Raw genomic sequence first — 23,393 nt, forward strand, 5'->3', positions numbered from 1 at the left:
TAAATCCTGGCCTGCATGCATGGAGGGCGGAGTCTAGGGTGCCAGGACATCTGTGCCTATAGGCTCCTGTGATGTAAATCCGGGCCTGCATGCATGGAGGGCGGAGTCTAGGGTGCGAGGACATCTGTGCCTGTAGGCTCCTGTGATGTAAATCCGGGCCTGCATGCATGGAGGGCGGAGTCTGGGGTGCCAGGACATCTGTGCCTGTAGGCTCCTGTGAGGTAAATCCGGGCCTGCATGCATGGAGGGCGGAGTCTAGGGTGCCAGGACATCTGTGCCTACAGGCTCCTGTGAGGTAAATGTGGGCCTGCATGCATGGAGGGCGGAGTCTAGGGTGCCAGGACATCTGTGCCTATAGGCTCCTGTGAGGTAAATCCAGGCCTGCATGCATGGAGGGCGGAGTCTAGGGTGCCAGGACATCTGTGCCTATAGGCTCCTGTGATGTAAATCCAGACCTGCATGCATGGAGGGCAGAGTCTAGGGTGCCAGGACATCTGTGCCTATAGGCTCCTGTGAGGTAAATCCAGGCCTGCATGCATGGAGGGCGGAGTCTAGGGTGCCAGGACATCTGTGCCTATACGCTCCTGTGATGTAAATCCAGGCCTGCATGCATGGAGGGCGGAGTCTAGGGTACGAGGACATCTGTGCCTATAGGCTCCTGTGATGTAAATCCAGGCCTGCATGCATGGAGGGCGGAGTCTAGGGTGCCAGGACATCTGTGCCTATAGGCGCCTGTGATGTAAATCCAGGCCTGCATGCATGGAGGGCTGAGTCTAGGGTGCCAGGACATCTGTGCCTATAGGCTCCTGTGATGTAAATCCAGGCCTGCATGCATGGAGGGCTGAGTCTAGGGTGCCAGGACATCTGTGCCTGTAGACTCCTGTGAGGTAAATCCGGGCCTGCATGCATGGAGGGCGGAGTCTAGGGTGCGAGGACATCTGTGCCTGTAGGCTCCTGTGATGTCAATCCGGGCCTGCATGCATGGAGGGAGGAGTCTAGGGTGCGAGGACATCTGTGCCTATAGGCTCCTGTGATGTAAATCCGGGCCTGCATGCATGGAGGGCGGAGTCTAGGGTGCGAGGACATCTGTGCCTATAGGCTCCTGTGAGGTAAATCCGGGCCTGCATGCATGGAGGGCAGAGTCTAGGGTGCCAGGACATCTGTGCCTATAGGCTCCTGTGAGGTAAATCCGGGCCTGCATGCATGGAGGGCGGAGTCTAGGGTGCGAGAACATCTGTGCCTATAGGCTCCTGTGATGTAATTCCGGGCCTGCATGCATGGAGGGGCGGAGTCTAGGGTGCCAGGACATCTGTGCCTATAGGCTCCTGTGATGTAAATCCGGGCCTGCATGCATGGAGGGCGGAGTCTAGGGTGCCAGGACATCTGTGCCTATAGGCTCCTGTGATGTAAATCCAGGCCTGCATGCATGGAGGGCGGAGTCTAGGGTGCCAGGACATCTGTGCCTATAGGCTCCTGTGATGTAAATCCAGGGCCTGCATGCATGGAGGGTGGAGTGTAGGGTGCCAGGACATCTGTGCCTATAGGCTCCTGTGATGTAAATCCGGGCCTGCATGCATGGAGAGCGGAGTCTAGTGTGCCAGGACATCTGTGCCTATAGGCTCCTGTGAGGTAAATCCAGGCCTGCATGCATGGAGGGCGGAGTCTAGGGTTACAGGACATCTGTGCCTATAGGCTCCTGTGATGTAAATCCAGGCCTGCATGCATGGAGGGCAGAGTCTAGGGTGCCAGGACACCTGTGCCTATAGGCTCCTGTGAGGTAAATCCAGGCCTGCATGCATGGAGGGCGGAGTCTAGGGTGCCAGGACATCTGTGCCTATAGGCTCCTGTGATGTAAATCCGGGCCTGCATGCATGGAGGGCGGAGTCTAGGGTGCCAGGACATCTGTGCCTATAGGCTCCTGTGATGTATATCCGGGCCTGCATGCATGGAGGGCGGAGTCTATGGTTACAGGACATCTGTGCCTATAGGCTCCTGTGATGTATATCCGGGCCTGCATGCATGGAGGGCGGAGTCTAGGGTGCCAGGACATCTGTGCCTATAGGCTCCTGTGAGGTAAATCCAGGCCTGCATGCATGGAGGGCGGAGTCTAGGGTGCCAGGACATCTGTGCCTATAGGCTCCTGTGAGGTAAATCCAGGCCTGCATGCATGGAGGGCGGAGTCTAGGGTTACAGGACATCTGTGCCTATAGGCTCCTGTGATGTAAATCCAGGCCTGCATGCATGGAGGGCGGAGTCTAGGGTGCCAGGACACCTGTGCCTATAGGCTCCTGTGAGGTAAATCCAGGCCTGCATGCATGGAGGGCGGAGTCTAGGGTGCCAGGACATCTGTGCCTATAGGCTCCTGTGATGTAAATCCGGGCCTGCATGCATGGAGGGCGGAGTCTAGGGTTACAGGACATCTGTGCCTATAGGCTCCTGTGATGTATATCCGGCCCTGCATGCATGGAGGGCGGAGTCTAGGGTGCCAGGACATCTGTGCCTATAGGCTCCTGTGATGTAAATCTAGGCCTGCATGCATGGAGGGCGGAGTCTAGGGTGCCAGGACATCTGTGCCTATAGGCTCCTGTGATGTAAATCCAGGGCCTGCATGCATGGAGGGTGGAGTCTAGGGTGCCAGGACATCTGTGCCTATAGGCTCCTGTGAGGTAAATCCAGGCCTGCATGCATGGAGGGCGGAGTCTAGGGTGCCAGGACATCTGTGCCTATAGGCTCCTGTGAGGTAAATCCAGGCCTGCATGCATGGAGGGCGGAGTCTAGGGTTACAGGACATCTGTGCCTATAGGCTCCTGTGATGTAAATCCAGGCCTGCATGCATGGAGGGCGGAGTCTAGGGTGCCAGGACATCTGTGCCTATAGGCTCCTATGATGTAAATCCAGGGCCTGCATGCATGGAGGGCGGAGTCTAGGGTGCCAGGACATCTGTGCCTATAGGCTCCTGTGATATAAATCCAGGCCTGCATGCATGGAGGGCAGAGTCTAGGGTGCCAGGACATCTGTGCCTATAGGCTCCTGTGATTTAAATCCGGGCCTGCATGCATGGAGGGCGGAGTCTAGGGTGCCAGGACATCTGTGCCTATAGGCTCCTGTGATGTAAATCCGGGCCTGCATGCATGGAGGGCGGAGTCTAGGGTGCCAGGACATCTGTGCCTATAGGCTCCTGTGATATAAATCCAGGCCTGCATGCATGGAGGGCGGAGTCTAAGGTGCCAGGACATCTGTGCCTATAGGCTCCTGTGATGTATATCCGGCCCTGCATGCATGGAGGGCGGAGTCTAGGGTGCCAGGACATCTGTGCCTATAGGCTCTTGTGATGTAAATCCAGGCCTGCATGCATGGAGGGCGGAGTCTAGGGTGCCAGGACATCTGTGCCTATAGGCTCCTGTGATGTAAATCCAGGGCCTGCATGCATGGAGGGTGGAGTCTAGGGTGCCAGGACATCTGTGCCTATAGGCTCCTGTGAGGTAAATCCAGGCCTGCATGCATGGAGGGCGGAGTCTAGGGTGCCAGGACATCTGTGCCTATAGGCTCCTGTGAGGTAAATCCAGGCCTGCATGCATGGAGGGCGGAGTCTAGGGTTACAGGACATCTGTGCCTATAGGCTCCTGTGATGTAAATCCAGGCCTGCATGCATGGAGGGCGGAGTCTAGGGTGCCAGGACATCTGTGCCTATAGGCTCCTATGATGTAAATCCAGGGCCTGCATGCATGGAGGGCGGAGTCTAGGGTGCCAGGACATCTGTGCCTATAGGCTCCTGTGATATAAATCCAGGCCTGCATGCATGGAGGGCAGAGTCTAGGGTGCCAGGACATCTGTGCCTATAGGCTCCTGTGATTTAAATCCCGGCCTGCATGCATGGAGGGCGGAGTCTAGGGTGCCAGGACATCTGTGCCTATAGGCTCCTGTGATGTAAATCCGGGCCTGCATGCATGGAGGGCGGAGTCTAGGGTGCCAGGACATCTGTGCCTATAGGCTCCTGTGATGTATATCCGGGCCTGCATGCATGGAGGGCGGAGTCTAGGGTGCCAGGACATCTGTGCCTATAGGCTCCTGTGAGGTAAATCCAGGCCTGCATGCATGGAGGGCGGAGTCTAGGGTGCCAGGACATCTGTGCCTATAGGCTCCTGTGAGGTAAATCCAGGCCTGCATGCATGGAGGGCGGAGTCTAGGGTTACAGGACATCTGTGCCTATAGGCTCCTGTGATGTAAATCCAGGCCTGCATGCATGGAGGGCGGAGTCTAGGGTGCCAGGACACCTGTGCCTATAGGCTCCTGTGAGGTAAATCCAGGCCTGCATGCATGGAGGGCGGAGTCTAGGGTGCCAGGACATCTGTGCCTATAGGCTCCTGTGATGTAAATCCGGGCCTGCATGCATGGAGGGCGGAGTCTAGGGTTACAGGACATCTGTGCCTATAGGCTCCTGTGATGTATATCCGGCCCTGCATGCATGGAGGGCGGAGTCTAGGGTGCCAGGACATCTGTGCCTATAGGCTCCTGTGATGTAAATCTAGGCCTGCATGCATGGAGGGCGGAGTCTAGGGTGCCAGGACATCTGTGCCTATAGGCTCCTGTGATGTAAATCCAGGGCCTGCATGCATGGAGGGTGGAGTCTAGGGTGCCAGGACATCTGTGCCTATAGGCTCCTGTGAGGTAAATCCAGGCCTGCATGCATGGAGGGCGGAGTCTAGGGTGCCAGGACATCTGTGCCTATAGGCTCCTGTGAGGTAAATCCAGGCCTGCATGCATGGAGGGCGGAGTCTAGGGTTACAGGACATCTGTGCCTATAGGCTCCTGTGATGTAAATCCAGGCCTGCATGCATGGAGGGCGGAGTCTAGGGTGCCAGGACATCTGTGCCTATAGGCTCCTATGATGTAAATCCAGGGCCTGCATGCATGGAGGGCGGAGTCTAGGGTGCCAGGACATCTGTGCCTATAGGCTCCTGTGATATAAATCCAGGCCTGCATGCATGGAGGGCAGAGTCTAGGGTGCCAGGACATCTGTGCCTATAGGCTCCTGTGATTTAAATCCGGGCCTGCATGCATGGAGGGCGGAGTCTAGGGTGCCAGGACATCTGTGCCTATAGGCTCCTGTGATGTAAATCCGGGCCTGCATGCATGGAGGGCGGAGTCTAGGGTGCCAGGACATCTGTGCCTATAGGCTCCTGTGATATAAATCCAGGCCTGCATGCATGGAGGGCGGAGTCTAAGGTGCCAGGACATCTGTGCCTATAGGCTCCTGTGATGTATATCCGGCCCTGCATGCATGGAGGGCGGAGTCTAGGGTGCCAGGACATCTGTGCCTATAGGCTCTTGTGATGTAAATCCAGGCCTGCATGCATGGAGGGCGGAGTCTAGGGTGCCAGGACATCTGTGCCTATAGGCTCCTGTGATGTAAATCCAGGGCCTGCATGCATGGAGGGTGGAGTCTAGGGTGCCAGGACATCTGTGCCTATAGGCTCCTGTGAGGTAAATCCAGGCCTGCATGCATGGAGGGCGGAGTCTAGGGTGCCAGGACATCTGTGCCTATAGGCTCCTGTGAGGTAAATCCAGGCCTGCATGCATGGAGGGCGGAGTCTAGGGTTACAGGACATCTGTGCCTATAGGCTCCTGTGATGTAAATCCAGGCCTGCATGCATGGAGGGAGGAGTCTAGGGTGCCAGGACATCTGTGCCTATAGGCTCCTATGATGTAAATCCAGGGCCTGCATGCATGGAGGGCGGAGTCTAGGGTGCCAGGACATCTGTGCCTATAGGCTCCTGTGATATAAATCCAGGCCTGCATGCATGGAGGGCAGAGTCTAGGGTGCCAGGACATCTGTGCCTATAGGCTCCTGTGATTTAAATCCCGGCCTGCATGCATGGAGGGCGGAGTCTAGGGTGCCAGGACATCTGTGCCTATAGGCTCCTGTGATGTAAATCCGGGCCTGCATGCATGGAGGGCGGAGTCTAGGGTGCCAGGACATCTGTGCCTATAGGCTCCTGTGATATAAATCCAGGCCTGCATGCATGGAGGGCGGAGTCTAAGGTGCCAGGACATCTGTGCCTATAGGCTCCTGTGATGTAAATCCGGTCCTGCATGCATGGAGGGCGGAGTCTAGGGTGCCAGGACATCTGTGCCTATAGGCTCCTGTGATGTAAATCCTGGCCTGCATGCATGGAGGGCGGAGTCTAGGGTGCCAGGACATCTGTGCCTATAGGCTCCTGTGATGTAAATCCTGGCCTGCATGCATGGAGAGCGGAGTCTAGGGTGCCAGGACATCTGTGCCTATAGGCTCCTGTGATGTAAATCCAGGCCTGCATGCATGGAGGGAGGAGTCTAGGGTGCCAGGACATATGTGCCTATAGGCTCCTGTGATGTAAATCCGGGCCTGCATGCATGGAGGGAGGAGTCTAGGGTGCCAGGACATCTGTGCCTATAGGCTCCTGTGACGTAAATCCGGGCCTGCATGCATGGAGGGCGGAGTCTAGGGTGCCAGGACATCTGTGCCTATAGGCTCCTGTGATGTAAATCCAGGGCCTGCATGCATGGAGGGCGGAGTCTAGGGTGCCAGGACATCTGTGCCTATAGGCTCCTGTGATGTAAATCCGGGCCTGCATGCATGGAGGGAGGAGTCTAGGGTGCCAGGACATCTGTGCCTATAGGCTCCTGTGAGGTAAATCCGGGCCTGCATGCATGGAGGGAGGAGTCTAGGGTGCCAGGACATCTGTGCCTATAGGCTCCTGTGATGTAAATCTGGGCATGCATGGAGGGAGGAGTCTAGGGTGCCAGGACATCTGTGCCTATAGGCTCCTGTGATGTAAATCTGGGCCTGCATGCATGGAGGGCGGAGTCTAGGGTGCCAGGACATCTGTGCCTATAGACTCCTGTGATGTAAATCCGTGCCTGTTTGGAGGAGCAGCCAGGCGCAGGCATGAGGCAGATTACCGAAAGATTTCTTGGTGAAATCTATTAAGACTGTCTGCGGTGTATAGGCAGCCGGCAGATCCCTGTCTGATCAGAAACAATTCTGTTTCTTAGTCGATCTGCACATACATCACTAGATCTATAGGCACCTTAAAAGTTCGTACCCAGGTCACAATTTTGTACGCAATTCGTTTGACAACCGGCAATTCTTTTTAATGACGAGCTGTTGTAATCTTGCAACTTCGTTATCAGTGCGCGATTAGGCGAATGACGCTTTGCGATAATGACCGGCACGGCGGATTGGTTATTTAAGATCCCCGACGACTCCCGCGCTGCAATGGTTTGAACTCTCGCTTGCGCTTGTCACGTGACATCGCATGTTCCCGCGGGCAGGAAGATGAATTGGGGAATGCTCGTCGTCTGTTGTTGTCGCTGGGATCCGCCTTCCTGCGTCTTCAGGGGGGTATTCAGTATAACTTAACCCCCCCCCCCCCCCACACCTGCTGCAATTTCTGTCTATTAACACGCATCTTTTCCCGTTCATGGATTAGATGCCCAATCCCGATATTAATTTATACGGGGCTCAGAGTGATTTGCTTCCCCAGTATCCTAAAGCGGATCCGAGATGAAAAACTATAACAAGTACAATAATACAATAATACAATAACATTTCTATAGCGCTTTTCTCCCATAGGACTCAAAGCGCTTAGGCTCTCTCAGATTCAGTAATTAGTAGGATGAAGTATTCACACAACAAAAGTTATATTTCTGCAAATGCCAAACTGAACAGGTGGGTTTTCAGTCTGGATTTAAACACGTCCAGGGATGGAGCTGTCCTGATCTGTTGAGGTAAGGAGTTCCAAAACGTAGGGGCAGCATGACAGAAGGCTCTGGGACCAAAAGTTTCCAAGTGGACTCTGGGTATGACTAGATTATTAGAACCTGTTGATCTGAGAATGCGGGGATTGCTACGCAGCTGCAACATATCTTTCATATATCCAGGGCCTAAATTATTCAGGGATTTAAATGTCAGTAGGCCGATCTTGAATAGGACCCTCCATTCTATAGGTAGCCAGTGAAGGGAGTGCAGGACTGGCATTATGTGGCAGTGACGGGGTTGGTTGGTTAGCAGTCTGGCAGCAGTATTCTGTATCAGCTGTAGTCGGTACAAGACCTTTTTTGGAAGGCCAGTGTAGAGAGCATTGCAGTAGTCCAGTCGGGATGTGATGAAGGCGTGGACTAAGGTTGGCAGATCTTCTGGGGGTATGAGGTGCTTGATTTTTGCAATGTTCTTTAGGTGAAAATAGGATGATTTCACCACAGCAGAGATTTGAGTTCTGAAGTTTAAATCCCAATCAATTAGAACTCCCAGGCTACGCACATGATCAGAGCTGCGTAGATCCGTGCCTCCTATTCCCAGTGGTGAAGACTGCAAGTTAAGTTGTTTTGTTATCATGCTCTGCCCTCCAATCAGAAGGACTTCAGTTTTGTCTGCATTTAGTTTCAGCCAGTTGTCATTCATCCATTGCTGTAGTTCACGTAAGCAGGCGTTTATAGTTAGAGTTGGGTCTGTCACACCAGGCTTGAAGGAAAGATATAGTTGGGTGTCGCCTGCATAGCAGTGGTATGTCAGGCCATGTTTTTGGATTAGTTTTCCCAGCGGTAACATGTAAATCGTGAAAAGCAGGGGAGAGAGGATTGAGCCCTGGGGCACCCCATACTTAAGTGATACAGGGGTGGACAGGAAGGGCCCCATAGACACTTTGTGGGTTCTGCCACTCAAGAAGGATTGGAACCACTGAAGTACTATGCCATCAATGCCGCAGTATTCCTGTAGCCTGTTTATCAAGATGTCATGGTCAACTGTATCAAAGGCTGCAGAAAGGTCTAGCAGTATGAGGATCGAGCACTCTCCTCTGTCTCTTGCCATGAGCAGGTGGTTGCATATTTGGATGAGGGCAGTTTCAGTGCTGTGGTGTTTCCTGAAGCCAGACTGGAATGGGTCATAACTGTTATTTTGTAGGATTCTGGCTTCTAGCTGGAGGTATACAGCTTTTTCAATTAGCTTGCCCAGAAAGGGGAGGTTAGAGACAGGTCTGTAGCTGGTCATTGCATCTGGGTCCAGGGAGGGTTTTTTGAGGAGAGGCCTGATGATTGCTTCCTTCAGTAAAGCAGGAAATATCCCTGATTTTAAGTAACTTGTCTGTATATCTTATCTAAAGTTTAGATAATTTACACAGCAAATCTAGCTGCAAACAGCTTCAATAGTTTGATTATTTCTTCCTGTGATACAATGACAGCAGCCATGTTCTGTTTGTCACATTGTCACAGGCTGGAGATGCTATCAGCTTGCCTGTGTGTAAATTCAGTCCCCTCTCCTCCTCCCCTCTACCTCTAAAATCTCTGGCTAGTAACCGCCTCCTCCTCCTACCCAGACTGAGCTCCCATAAGCCCTTGCTACAGTGCCAAGGCACTGTGAATAAGCTGTGGGCGTGGCTTGTTCAGTTTATAGGGAATTAGAGTATTACAACAAAACAAGTATTTGGCTTGAGAAATGCCCTATAAACTATATGAAAGGAACACAATTATGCAATGAGTAAAAGTTTATCTCGGATCCACTTTAAGCCTTTCATGTGAAGAGCAGAGTGAGAGGAAGTAAGGCGGTGTGTCCGCTGGGAGGGGGATGGGGGTTATTGCCCCCCTCCTGCTGTTTGGGGACATAAATCTCCCCCTTATGGCTTTATTGACACCCTGTTGTCATTGTGGCAGATTCAGCAGCTGCTCTGGGGATTACCTCAGGATTCATTGCCTTTTTAACACATAATTCTGCTCCTGTCCCACAGCAATTAGTGAGGGGGGCTTCCTCCATCTATCTGCCTGCAGTCACACATGCTTGCTTAGTAACCAGAGACATGGAGGGTCTGCAGGCCTCAGGGGGGTGTCAGGCAATGATCAGAGGCTCTGCTGTCTCCTGACTGTCTAAAGTTATCCAAACAGACTGCCCAGCCTGAGAGTGATGTGATCAGGGTCATCTGGTCAGATGGGGGTCTGCTGGGTTGGGTAATGGGGGAGCTCTATGTATACAGCCCCAAGGACCCCCCCCCCCCCCCCCCCCCCCCCCCCCCGGCCACAGAGTGCCTCAACCAACCAAAGTGTGTGTGTGTGTGTGTAAAGATATTGTGTAGTGGTGCCCAGTGGGCATACAGTATTGTATGTTTAGTGTGTGCAATATTGTATAGTGTGTACAGTGTGTGTGTGTGTGTGTGTGTACAGTGTGTTTACAGTGTGTGTGTGTGTGTGTGTGTGTACAGTGTGTGTGTGTGTGTGTGTGTGTGTGTGTGTGTACAGTGTGTGTGTGTGTGTGTGTACAGTGTGTGTGTGTGTGTGTGTACAGTGTGTGTGTGTGTACAGTGTGTGTGTGTGTGTGTGTGTGTGTGTGTGTGTGTGTGTGTGTGTGTGTGTGTGTGTGTGTGTAAAATATTGTATAGTGTGTGTACAGTATTGTATAGTGTGTGCAGCGTTTCATAGTGTGTGTGTGTGTGTGTGTACAGTATTTTATAGTGTGTGTGTGTAAAGATATTGTGTAGTGGTGCACAGTGGGCATATAGTATTGTGTGTGTGTGTGTGTGTGTGTGTAAAATATTGTATAGTGTGTGTACAGTATTGTATAGTGTGTGCAGCGTTTCATAGTGTGTGTACAGTATTGTATAGAGTGTGCAGCGGTTCATTGTGTGTGTGTGTGTGTGTGTGTGTGTGTACAGTATTGTATAGTGTGTGCAGCGTTTCACAGTGTGTGTACAGTATTGTATAGTGTGTGCAGCGTTCATAGTGTGTGTGTACAGTATTTTACAGTGTGTGTAAGTATGTAAACATTTGAACATTTCTTTTGGTGTGACAAATATATTTCCAGAGTCCGATTTGTATTTTTCTCCGTTTGCAGTATATGTCGTCCTCCTTTTCTTTTTTCCTCGGGTAGTGATCAGCGATTGTGCATGACACAGTAAAAATGGCAGCTGGGATGGGGGGGTGATAGGTGGGCGTGACTTAGTAAATATGGCGGTAGGGATGGTGGGTGGTGATCGACGTGTGTGCGTGTCACAGTAAATATGGCGGCTGGGATGGGGGGGGGGGGGGTGATAGGTGTGTGTGGGCGGCTGGGATGGGGGGGGGGGTGGTGATAGGTGTGTGTGACGCAGTAAATATGGCGGCTGGGATGGGGGGCTGGCCATCGGTATGTGTGACGCAGTAAATATGGTGACAGGGATGGGGGGGGGGGGTGATAGGTGTGTGTGATACAGTAAATATGGCGGCTGGAATGAGGGGGCGGCACTCGGCGTCCGTGACGCAGTAAATATGGCGGCTGGGATGGGGGGCTGGCCATCGGTGTGTGTGACGCAGTAAATATGGCGGCTGGGATGGGGGGCTGGCCATCGGTGTGTGTGACGCAGTAAATATGGCGGCTGGGATGGGGGCTGGCCATCGGTGTGTGTGACGCAGTAAATATGGCGGCTGGGATAGGGGGCTGGCCATCGGTGTGTGTGACGCAGTAAATATGGCGGCTGGGATGGGGGGTGGTGATAGGTGTGTGAAGCAGTAACTATGGCGGCTGGGATAAGGGGCTGGCCATCGGTGTGCGTGATGCAGTAAATATGGCGGCTGGGATAGGGGGGCGGCACTCGGCGTGCGTGACGCAGTAAAGATGGCGGCTGGGATGGGGGGCTGGTGATAGGTGTGTGACGCAGTAACTATGACGGCTGGGATGAGGGGGCGGCGCTCGGCGTGTGTGACGCAGTAACTATGGCGGCTGGGATGGGGGGCTGGTGATAGGTGTGTGACGCAGTAAAGATGGCGGCTGGGATGGGGGGGGGGGCTGGTGATAGGTGTGTGTGTGTGTGACGCAGTAAATATGGCGGCTGGGATGGGGGGTGGTGATAGGTGTGTGTGTGACGCAATAAAGATGGCGGCTGGGATGGGGGGCTGGTGATAGGTGTGTGACGCAGTAACTATGACGGCTGGGATGAGGGGGCGGCGCTCGGCGTGTGTGACGCAGTAACTATGGCGGCTGGGATGGGGGGCTGGTGATAGGTGTGTGACGCAGTAAAGATGGCGGCTGGGATGGGGGGGGGCTGGTGATAGGTGTGTGTGTGACGCAGTAAATATGGCGGCTGGGATGGGGGGTGGTGATAGGTGTGTGTGTGACGCAGTAAAGATGGCGGCTGGGATGGGGGGCTGGTGATAGGTGTGTGACGCAGTAACTATGACGGCTGGGATGAGGGGGCGGCGCTCGGCGTGTGTGACGCAGTAACTATGGCGGCTGGGATGGGGGGCTGGTGATAGGTGTGTGACGCAGTAAAGATGGCGGCTGGGATGGGGGGCTGGTGATAGGTGTGTGATGCAGTAACTATGGCGGCTGGGATGGGGGGACTGCACTCTTGAAGCTGAAGACTTGCGTCTGGCGCACTCCAGTCCGGAATCCGGTTACATCAGCAGACCGCGGCTGGATGAGGCCGTTTCCCAGGACTCTGCCGCCTCCTTGGGAGGTCCGCCGCACACCAGCGTGATCTGATTTCACTGGGATGATCAGGCTGCGTTTCCAGACCGCACGTGATCGCGGCCCAGACAATCGTCGCATTGTCAGCAACTGCAAATTGTCATATTTAACACAGCAACATAGAGATCACATTATTCCCCCGCCGGCGCTCCGATTCCACGTCCTGATCACGGGAATATTGCACTCGCTGCCTCTTCTCCTGCAGAGAGATTCTGTGTAACTGCCCATTGTTCTTATCAAGCGGCAAAAGCTTGGACCCCTCCCCTGGGCTATATCAGAAAATAGTGAGGCATGCTGAATCCTCGCTGCGTTAGCGGTTTAGCAATTAGACATGCAGCACCAGCAGGGAGAACGTGTTTTATGGGCCCATTCACATTAGAAGCGCTTTTTTGATTACCGTTTATTAAAATTGCTCCCATTCACTCTCATTAAAATCACAGGAAAAATTGTCGCAATTTTCATATACGCGAAAATCGCTGTGATTTTACAGCGATTTTAATGAGTGAATGGGAGCAATTTTAAAAACTGCTGATCAATCGCAAAACGCTCAGAGAGGTATTTGGAAGCTGCCATATTTATTTCCTGTTAAACAATACCAGTTGCCTGGCAGCACCGCTAATCGATTTGGCTGCAGTAGTGTCTGAATAACACCAGAAACAAGCATGCAGCTAATCTTGTGAGATCTGAAAATTGTCACACACATGATCTGCTGCATGCTTGTTCAGGGGCTATGGCTAAAAGTATTAGAGGCAGAGGATCAGGACAGCCAGGTAACTGGCATTGTGTACGATGCAAATGCAAAAACGAATTTGCTAATGCTTCTGGATCCCTCACTACATTCTTATATGACCCAAGGGATAGGCTGGCTACTAATGATTATTGTAATCTACTAATTAGGATTACGCAAAATTTTGCGCAAATTTTCACAATCCTGGTCGTATGTAACAGATTTTGACATTCAACTGATTTTGTGTAATCCATGCGTAATTTTGTTGAATTTTTGCTTAATAGACAATCCCACTCCCCCATACATGCTCTCACCAAATTGCTACGGATGTTGAAGGGAACCCTAACTGAGAGGGATATGGATGTTTCCTTTTACACAATACCAGTTGCCTGGCAGCCCTGCTGATCTCTTTGGCTGCAGTAGTAGCTGAATCACACACCTGAAACAAGCATGCAGCTAATCCAGTCTGACTTCAGTCCTCAGAGCACCTGATCTGCTGCATGCTTGTTGAGGGGCTGTGGCTAAATGTATTAGAGGCAGTGGATCAGCAGGAGAGTCAGGCAACTGGTATTATTTTAAAAGGAAAAATCCATATCCTTCTCAGTTTAGGTTCCCTTTAAGGAGACGGGTGGGAACACAAAAACAATCAAAGTGACCTTGTAGTTTTTTTTAGAAAATCTGTTTTAAAAATGTAAAAGGAAAAATGCTTTTTAAACTCAGAAAAATGACAGTTTAAAAAACATTTTTCCTTAGTATTTGAGAATCGATTTTAACGACTTGAGGACCACAGTGTTAAACCACCCCTAAAGACCAGGCTGCTGTTTTCATAATTGGCCACTGCAGCTTTAAGGCCTTGCTGCAGGGCCGCACAACTCAGCACACAAGTTATCCCCCCCCCCCTTCTTCCCACCAACAGAGCTCTCTGTTGGTGGGGTCTGATCGCCCCTCCCCCTTGTGTTTATGTGTTTTTTTTAAATAAATATTTGTTAAAGTTTTTGTACTTTTTTTACTAATTTTGTGTGTGTGGTTTTTTTTTGTCAGAAATTCCATCTTTCCCCCAGCCGGCCAATCACGCGATCGGCTGTCATAGGCTTCTGCCTATGAGAGCCGATCGCTCTCTGTCCCCAGTACAGCGTTGCTGCTGATCGCAGCGATGTACTATGTAAACAGATGGCGATCATGCCGTCTAACAGTCTCCCGAGCGGCAATAGCCCCTCGGAGACTGAAGGCGAGGCGGAGCTCCGCCCCCTGAGAAGGAGATGCGTGCGCACCCTGCATGTGATCTCCTTCAGTAGCCGGCTCCAGGACCTGACGCCAATCGGCGTTAGGCGGTCCTGGGGCTGCCGCCATGCCCATGGACGTGGAGCGGTCTTCAGGTATTTAAGAGATGCAAAGAGGTCCTATTGAAGAAATAACGCAAAATTACACTTCCTGATTACGTTTACAAATTAAATTATTAAAAAATATACACTGAAATTTTGCATGGTAATTGCAAATCATGATGCGAATGTACGATTATGTGAAATGTTTGCGCATCACTACTAGCTGCAAATACCTCCCACGCAATGGCAGGCTAGGTTTGTGAAAAATGCGTTTTGCAAGATGATTTTTGTTGACTCTATCCGCCGCTGTTTCTGGCTGGCTTTGTAAAGCGTACATTCAGTGCGTAATCACCGCCGTGCGTTCGGCGCAACAATCGCAGACCGTGAACTTTAACCACACTGAGCTGTCTCTCGTGTTTTCTCAAAGCAAAACTGTTTTGCGGCTTTTTGTGTTTCCTGCGCTGTCTTTGTACCAGTATTTATTATACATGAACTATTTGTGACAGTTAAAATATTTACGAAGCTTGTTTTTGTTTATTTTTGTTTAATAACAGAATGTTACAGGTCGTTTTTTTACCGTGGTGCGTAGCCGTGGTACAGGAAGTAAAGCGCACCTTTTGTTTTCTCAGGGTTTTTTTTGCTTGTTTCTGTTTAGACTCAAATTTTCTCAGTAGAAACCAAACTGTTATAAACGAAAAAAACAAAAGTAGAAAAAATAAATTCGCCTCTTTCACGCTTAAACCATGTTTTTTTTTTTTGCACGCATACGTAAGTGTTACAACTATATAATGCAGTTGATACAAACCGGACGGGTGTGCAAAAAAAAAAAGTACTGACATTTTATTTCCCCCACACTCACAAAAAACGCTGTAACCATGAAGAACCTTCTAACTTGCGTTAATATATACGGACTGTCAGTTGTAATGCGTTTCTGCATCGAGCAAAAATGCAAAATATAGCGTGAAAGGAACCACAAACATATATTTGACAGTTGAAGAATGCTATCAAATTTGAGCTGCAAGTAGTTTTCCCAGGGAACTGTATAGGAGAGGGAGGGGGGCCACTAGACACCAGGGAACTGTATAGAGATAGGGGCCACTAGACATCAGGGAACTGTATAGGAGAGGGAGGGGGGGAATAGACACCAGGGAACTGTATAGTGGAGGGAGGGGTCCACTTGACACCAGAGAACAGTATAGGAAAGCGAGATAGACCACATACTGCGTGGTTTTCTGTACAATTCGATCATAAAAATCTGATCCTCTCTGTTCTCGAAGATTAGAAACAGCATAGTAACCTTTAAATAAAAAAACATTTCTTTGTTACAGCTGATACAAATCCTGCAGTGTGTCTACTTCCTGCTTTCATGGAAGCAGACATAGGGTTAACATCCTTTGTTTACAAAGTAGCTGCTCTGCCCAGGCAGCCAGCTGACAGCTGAGAGATCAAATTATGGTTGTGATTAGTCACAGAGGAGGGTGGATTAGACAGGCTGAACTGTCTAAATACATACAGGGTGCATTTCTCTGTTTTCCTTCTGTCCTGTGCAGGAGTTCAGGCCCACTTTAAAGACCTACAAAAGTTTAGCAGAAAATGCTGTGTTGCCATTCATGAATAAGTTCTTAGAATCCATTTTTGCTCCTGAAAGTTAAGAGTTCTGTGTTTTGGCGGGTGGCGGCAGACGTACGCTCACCAGGACCTGCGAGAACATTTGGTTCCTCTCCAGATTGCGTGTGTGAGAGGGGAGGATTAGACGTGGCTTACACCAGGAAAGATCTGCAACATAAAAGTGCGTAGCGGAAGGAGACAAGACAGCTGCACGGCCAGAGACCCCAGACTGGGGGGCTGCGGCCGGGAGAAAGGTCTGCGCAGATCGCGCTTACAGAGCCATGAAAGTCAGGCGTAACGTGTCTGGCAGCCAGCGCAGATATTCCATATCAGATTTAAGGATTCAATATCGTATTTCATCGCTGGAACTTTCCCGGCGGGGCGGCTGCAGTTGTTGTATCGCCACGGTCTGGCGGGAATTTAGGAAACGGGCATTTGTGGCTGAGCGGGCCTGGGTGGCATTCAGATTATAAAATATCATTTGCAAAAAATACAATAAAAATTTTAAAAAGTTGGAATGCATGGATGATTGACACATCAAATATCTGTAAAAAGCTGTATATTTTCCCTTACCACGATTGAACCGTCCTCTGCTGCTACAACTACACAATCTGCACAATGCGTCCGTACGTTGTAGTGGTTGTCCCATGCGATTTGCATACACATACTATGTAGTATTACATAGCTAGCAGTGGAGGAGACAGGTGCATACAGCATACTAAAGAAGAGAAAGGGAGGAGCTGAGGCGACTGACGTTGATAGAGCAAGGAGGGGCTGCAGGAATCATAGAGAAGGGGAGGAGCAGGGGTGACTGACACTGATAGAACAAGGAGGGGGCCACAGGAATTAGAGAGAAGGGGAGGAGCAGAGGTGACTGACGCTGATTGAACAAGGAGGGGCTGCAGGAATGAGGGAAGGGGAGGAGCAGGGGTGACTGACGCTGATAGAACAAGGAGGGGCTGCAGGAATCGGAGAGAAGGGGAGGAGCAGGGGTGACTGACACTGATAGGAGGAGGAGCTGCAGGAATGAGAGAAGGGGAGGAGCAGGGGTGACTGACACTGATTGAACAAGGAGGGGCTGCAGGAATGAGAGGGAAGGGGAGGAGCAGGGGTGACTGACGCTGATAGAACAAGGAGGGGCTGCAGGAATCGGAGAGAAGGGGAGGAGCAGGGGTGACTGACACTGATAGGAGGAGGAGCTGCAGGAATGAGAGAAGGGGAGGAGCAGGGGTGACTGACACTGATAGAATGAGGGGCCGCATGAATGAGAGGGAAGGGGAGGAGCAGGGGTAACTGACGCTGATAGAATAAGGAGAGGCCACAGGAATGAGAGAGAAGGGGAGGAGCAGGGGTGACTGACGCTGATAGAACAAGGAGTCGCCGCAGAAATGAGAGAAAAGGGGAGGAGCAGGGGTGACTGATAAAAAAAAGATTTGGGCAATATTTGTTTTGGGAAGAAGTTATATAAATATATTTGTCCTGATAATAAATAAGATATCACTAAATTGTCATCATGCGGTCTGTCTGCCTCTTCTGTAATTTTTGTATATATCATGTATTGTGTTAGGTGGTCACTGATGTCATGCAGTGAAGTCACAGGCAGCCGTTGATGTCCAGTAATGATGATGTCGATGTCAGAGGCAGCTGCTGATGTCCTGCAATTATGATGTCACAGGTGGCCGCTGATCACATGATCATTCTGTATGTAAAGCTGATGACTTGTTACGTTGCGTCAGCGGAGGAGGTGCAATAATGGTTGTACGTTTTACTGTATTGCAGGGATGGAGCAACATCCATCCCCGACCGCGAGAGATCGTCCCTATCGGCCGGAAAAAGGTATCTTTTAGAAACTTTACATCTGATGTCACTAATGTGGTCACCTTAAAGGGGGATTCTACCTCACCTGGGGGAAGTAGCCAGTCCTTTGCCCCACATTTCCTGCAGGGTGTCATACTATCACTCCCTGTACCTGAATCTACTCCTAGCATCTGTTTAGGAGGCCTATTCCCATGCTGTAATGCTGCATAAGCTCTGCTACAGGGGGTGGAGTTTATCAGAAAGTCCTGCCCTTTTCTATGATCACATGGGTAGTCTTTCAAATGAACACTTTGCCTGGCAGGTTGTGATTTTCACGTCGAGTTTCCGCTGTGGTCAGTGAGGTACTAATTAATCTGAGTTTATGCAAATGTTATGCTAATTTTATGAAGCTTGGGAGTGGAACTTTGCAGTTGTTGCATTTGATTGGTCTATTTCCAGGTGTAGTAAAATCAGCATAAAATCTCCATAAATTCAGAATTTTTTTCAGCATCTTGTAGACAATCCTTAATTTTATGTACAGAGAAAAGAAATTGTTCCTGTCATTGTAACACAATGTTAGTGGATATGCCCCGCCCTCAATTTTAGTGCGCCATTGGAGTAAAAGAAATACCTCCCCCTCACTTACACACACAGTTTGTCTCCTCCCTATACTTTCCTCATTAGCAACTCTGTTCCACCCCGCTACATGCTCCGCCCTTTCAGACTGCCCGTCTTATTACCACATTAGTTTCTTCCTCAGTCCTTATAGTGCAGTGCTGCCCCACCCACCTCCTAGCTCCTCCCTCACAGAATCCCACCATCCCCCATCAATTAGAGTTCTGTTATAGACCCCACCCCATTTTAGTGTCCTGTTAAAGTTTTGTGCTCCACACATACATTTTATAGAGATTTGTAATTTCTCACACTAGTGAGATAAATGTATAATAATAATAGTGTGTGACTGTGGTGAGGACATTAGAGTGTAAGCTCCTCTGGTGCAGAGACTGATGGGAATGGATCAGTGATCTCTGTACAGCGCTGTGGTATATGTCAGAGCTATATAAATGTATAATAATAATAGTGTGTGACTGTGGTGAGGACATTAGAGTGTAAGCTCCTCTGGTGCAGAGACTGATGGGAATGGATCAGTGATCTCTGTACAGCGCTGTGGTATATGTCAGAGCTATATAAATGTATAATAATAATAGTGTGTGACTGGTAAGGACATTAGAGTGTAAGCTCCTCTGGTGCAGAGACTGATGGGAATGGGTCAGTGATCTCTGTACAGCGCTGTGGTATATGTCAGAGCTATATAAATGTATAATAATAATAGTGTGTGACTGTGGTGAGGACATTAGAGTGTAAGCTCCTCTGGTGCAGAGACCGATGGGAATGGATCAGTGATCTCTGTACAGCGCTGTGGAATATGTCAGAGCTATATAAATGTATAATAATAGTGTGTGACTGTGGTGAGGACATTAGAGTGTAAGCTCCTCTGGTGCAGAGACTGATGGGAATGGATCAGTGAGCTCTGTACAGTGCTGTGGTATATGTCAGAGCTATATAAATGTATAATAATAATAGTGTGTGACTGTGGTGAGGACATTAGAGTGTAAGCTCCTCTGGTGCAGAGACTAATGGGAATGGATCAGTGATCTCTGTACAGCGCTGTGGAATATGTCAGAGCTATATAAATGTATAATAATAATAGTGTGTGACTGTGGTGAGGACATTAGAGTGTAAGCTCCTCTGGTGCAGAGACTGATGGGAATGGATCAGTGATCTCTGAACAGCGCTGTGGTATATGTCAGAGCTATATAAATGTATATTAGGGCATTAGAGTGTAAGCTCCTCTGTACAGCGCTGTGGAATATGTCAGAGCTATATAGATGTATGTTAGGGCATTAGAGTGTAAGCTCTTCTCTACAGCGCTGTGGAATAGGTCGGAGCTACATAAATGTATATTAGGGCATTAGAGTGTAAGCTCCTCTGTACAGCGCTGTGGAATATGTCAGAGCTATATAGATGTATGTTAGGGCATTAGAGTGTAAGCTCTTCTCTACAGCGCTGTGGAATAGGTCGGAGCTACATAAATGTATATTAGGGCATTAGAGTGTAAGCTCCTCTGTACAGCGCTGTGGAATATGTCGGAGCTACATAAATGTAAATTAGGGCATTAGAGTGTAAGCTCCTCTGTACAGCGCTATGGATCTGCAGGCCTGGAGGGTTTGTGCTCCTGGTAGGAAGCATGACAGACAGTTGTGTGATATTTCCATGTTCTGCTCTTATCAGAGCTGCTGTCACAGATCTCTGCATTCTTCTATAAATATCACCGGTCTATCCGGTTCCTCTGGCTGAGGGGTGACTGTCGGGCCTCTAGTTTGGGTCGGTTTTAGCAGTTAATGGCCCTGGCTACCTTCTGCAGACACGCCTCCTCCGCATGAACCAATGAGAGCCCACACTGCACACGTAACTCGTTTTCCTGAGCCCCGCCTCCTCCGTGGTCTGTGCGTTCAGGTGTTTCCCCGGAGTAAACCAGTTTAAAGAGGAACTGTAGTGACATATAATAGAATACAGTAAATTATTTCCTGGTTTCAGCATCATAAACTCTTCCTAGATCTATCTATTGGTGTTTATTGGTATGTAGCCCCGCCCCTAGTGATGCTTAGCCTAGGCTGTTTAGCTATGCATAATTCTACTCCCAGAGCATTCTGGGAGACCAGGTATATTTTCTACTGGCTTTAGAACTCTGAAATTTATCACAGGTGGCTACATCTTTAGTCCCGTCAGGCGATCTCAGCAGAATGTTTGACAGAGTGTAAATCTGGGTAAGGAAAGATTTTACTGTGGGCAAACACTGACTTAATAATGTTTAAAGAAAACCTGTAACTAAAAAAACATCCCCTGGGGGGGTACTCTCCTCGGGTGGGGGGAAGCCTCCGGATCCTATTGAGGATTCCCCTGTCCTCCTGTGTCCCCCGGCGGTCTCGCTGTGCCCCTCCGAACCGCAGGGATGTAAATATTTACCTTCCCGGCTCCAGCGCAGGCGCAGTATCGGCTCTCCGCTCAGAGATAGGCAGAAATAGCCGATCGCTGTCGGGCCGCTCTACTGTGCAGGCGCAAGTCTCCTGCAAGTCTCCTGCACCTGCATAGTAGAGCGGACCTGACGGAGATCGGCTATTTCCGCCTATCTCCATTCTGAGAGCCGCAACAGCGCCACCTGCTGGAGCCAGGAAAGGTCAATAAATGTAGCTGGTCAGGCTTGTTGAGCCAGGATTGCCAGACGCTTCGGGGGAGCCAGCACTGGACTGCCTGCAGCTACAGGGGAGGGGGAAGCCTCAGTGGGACCCTGAGACTTCCCCCTATCGAGGTGAGCACCCCCCAGGGGACGTTCTTTCAGTACAGGGTCTCTTTAAATGAATACAGTATTGGGATAGCAAAAATAATTGTATTCATTACATTATTTTCACAGCAGGTCCTCTTTGACAAATACTGCGCACATTTTTCCCATTTAATTTCCTATATTTGTGTTCAGCTGCTCTTAGGAGTTGCACACCCCTGCCACGCTGCGGTAGAAAAAAAAACACAAAACCAGGTTAGGATGCTTAAATCCTTTATTAGGGAGGTACTAAAGGGGGTGTGGCCATAAAAATGGCAAATGCAGTTAACCCTTCGCACACTCGCATGTAAATATTCATACAAATGCATTCACAGGAATCGATCATCCAAGCGCCACTGCTGTCCCTACAGCTAAGTTACAAAAGAATGCATTCTCCTGCGTATTCCTCCTACACCCGGCAGAGGTACCCAGGTAAACATAGGTGTCCTAACTCTGGCCCTGTAACATGCATAGTGCAGACATGCAAACACATTCATTGCATCAAACCTATCTAGGGATTAGGAGCACACATCCTGACGTCCTCTCCTGGGACGCACAAGTGAGTTAATACAGTATATCCATGTCCACCAATGACACGCCAGCATAAGCTGTGTGCATACTGACAGTGGTCACAGACAGGGGAAGGAGGGAGTGCTCTGGATTAAACCCTGGCCACAGGGGGTCAGTAACAAGAACAAATAACACATAAATCCAGGCACATCGCCTCAAGGTAGGACATTTTAAAGAAGTTATTGGTATTTATCTAGAGTTCCCCTTTAATTTTGCTTTGAGGAGAGCCGCGAGATGAAGAGTAAAAAGCTGGGAATTTGGGGAAGTTGCTTTGGCTGAGTTGTTTGTGTCGCTCCAGACTCTGAACTCGTCCCACATGGTTTTATAAACGTCCGAATCGGCCGCAGGCTGCTGAGTGAACCGTCACATAAGGCCAGTGATTGGTCACATGGCCTGCTGATGTCACAGACGACTCATCCGCTTATTTCAGGCCATCGGCCCGTGACTGTCCTGCGTGACGGGCAGAGGAAGTGGAGGAGAGAAACTGGAAGTGGTTTGGCTTCTCTTGCGGTTGGCCGGCGGCCGCAGTCTCTCTGGTGCTCGGCGAGGGCGGTCCTGGGAGCTGCAGAAGACGTGGAGAATAATGCTGAGCGCTCGTTTTGTACGCTGCGGCTTCTCTGCGTCACCAGAGTGACATCGTGACAGCGGGCTAGTGACCTGCAACGCTGCAAAATCTGCCCTAAGTCTCCAAAACTGTCCTGTTACTCATCCACGTTCAAGTGGTCGTTACTCATACTTACAGGAACTGTAGAGAAAAAAAACTTGTAAAGAATTATATGTGTAGTGCAGATAATGAATAGAACTTTAGCAGCAAAGAAAAGTGTCATATTTTTATTTTCAGCTATATAGTTTGTTTTTTTGTTTACATTTCATGATGCTGTTACAGTTGAAATTTTAAAAACCCCACTCTGTATTTTAAGCTATAAAACAAAGCAGAAATAGTGACCCTTTAAATTTCCTGTGGTACAACCTTATCTCAAGCCGTCTCTCACTGTTTCTTGGCTGTTTAAAGGTTGCCATACACTGATCAATTTGCCATCAGATTCGACCAACAGATAGATCCCTCTCTGATCGAATCTGATCAGAGAGGGATCGTATGGCTGCCTTTACTGCACACAGATTGTGAACCGATTTCAGCCTGAAACCGATCACGATCTGTGGAGCTGCCGCTGCAGCCGCCACCCCCCCCCCCCCCCCCATTACATTACCTGTTCCGGCCGGCGCGAGTCCCCTGGTCCCAGCTGCCTTCTTCTCCGCTCGGGGTTCCAGACCGTTCCTGCAGCTACTGAACTTCCTGTCCAGGGGAAGTTTAAACAATAGAGGGTGCTCTACTGTTTAAACTTCCTGCTGGGACAGGAAGTTCTGTGTAGCAGCAGCCGGTCCAGAACCCAGCGCGGAAAGAAGACAGCGAGGACCAGGGGACTCGCGCCGGCCGGAACAGGTAATATATACCCGCTGCATTGCGTCGGTCATCGGGCATTCGAGCGCCGCTATCGACGCACTCCCGACCCGCCGGCG

The 23,393-nt window shown here is 50.1% G+C and overlaps 1 protein-coding gene across 6 annotated transcripts in view; it reads left to right on the plus strand.

Moving 5' to 3' along the window:
* The window catches only part of RXRA (retinoid X receptor alpha), a 312,302-nt gene that overhangs the window by 260,543 nt on the left and 28,366 nt on the right, over positions 1–23,393 (plus strand). For 5 of the 6 annotated variants that reach the window (XM_068249137.1, XM_068249140.1, XM_068249141.1 and 2 more), the window contains one exon: positions 17,909–17,965. The exons of the other annotated variant lie outside the window; for it this stretch is intronic. In XM_068249137.1, the coding sequence (XP_068105238.1) occupies positions 17,909–17,965 (57 nt within the window). The remainder of the gene's footprint in view (positions 1–17,908; positions 17,966–23,393) is intronic. 6 annotated transcript variants of the gene reach the window in all.

The sequence above is a fragment of the Hyperolius riggenbachi genome, chromosome 8, assembly GCF_040937935.1.
Source record: "Hyperolius riggenbachi isolate aHypRig1 chromosome 8, aHypRig1.pri, whole genome shotgun sequence".
NCBI classification, from domain to species: Eukaryota; Metazoa; Chordata; class Amphibia; order Anura; family Hyperoliidae; genus Hyperolius; species Hyperolius riggenbachi.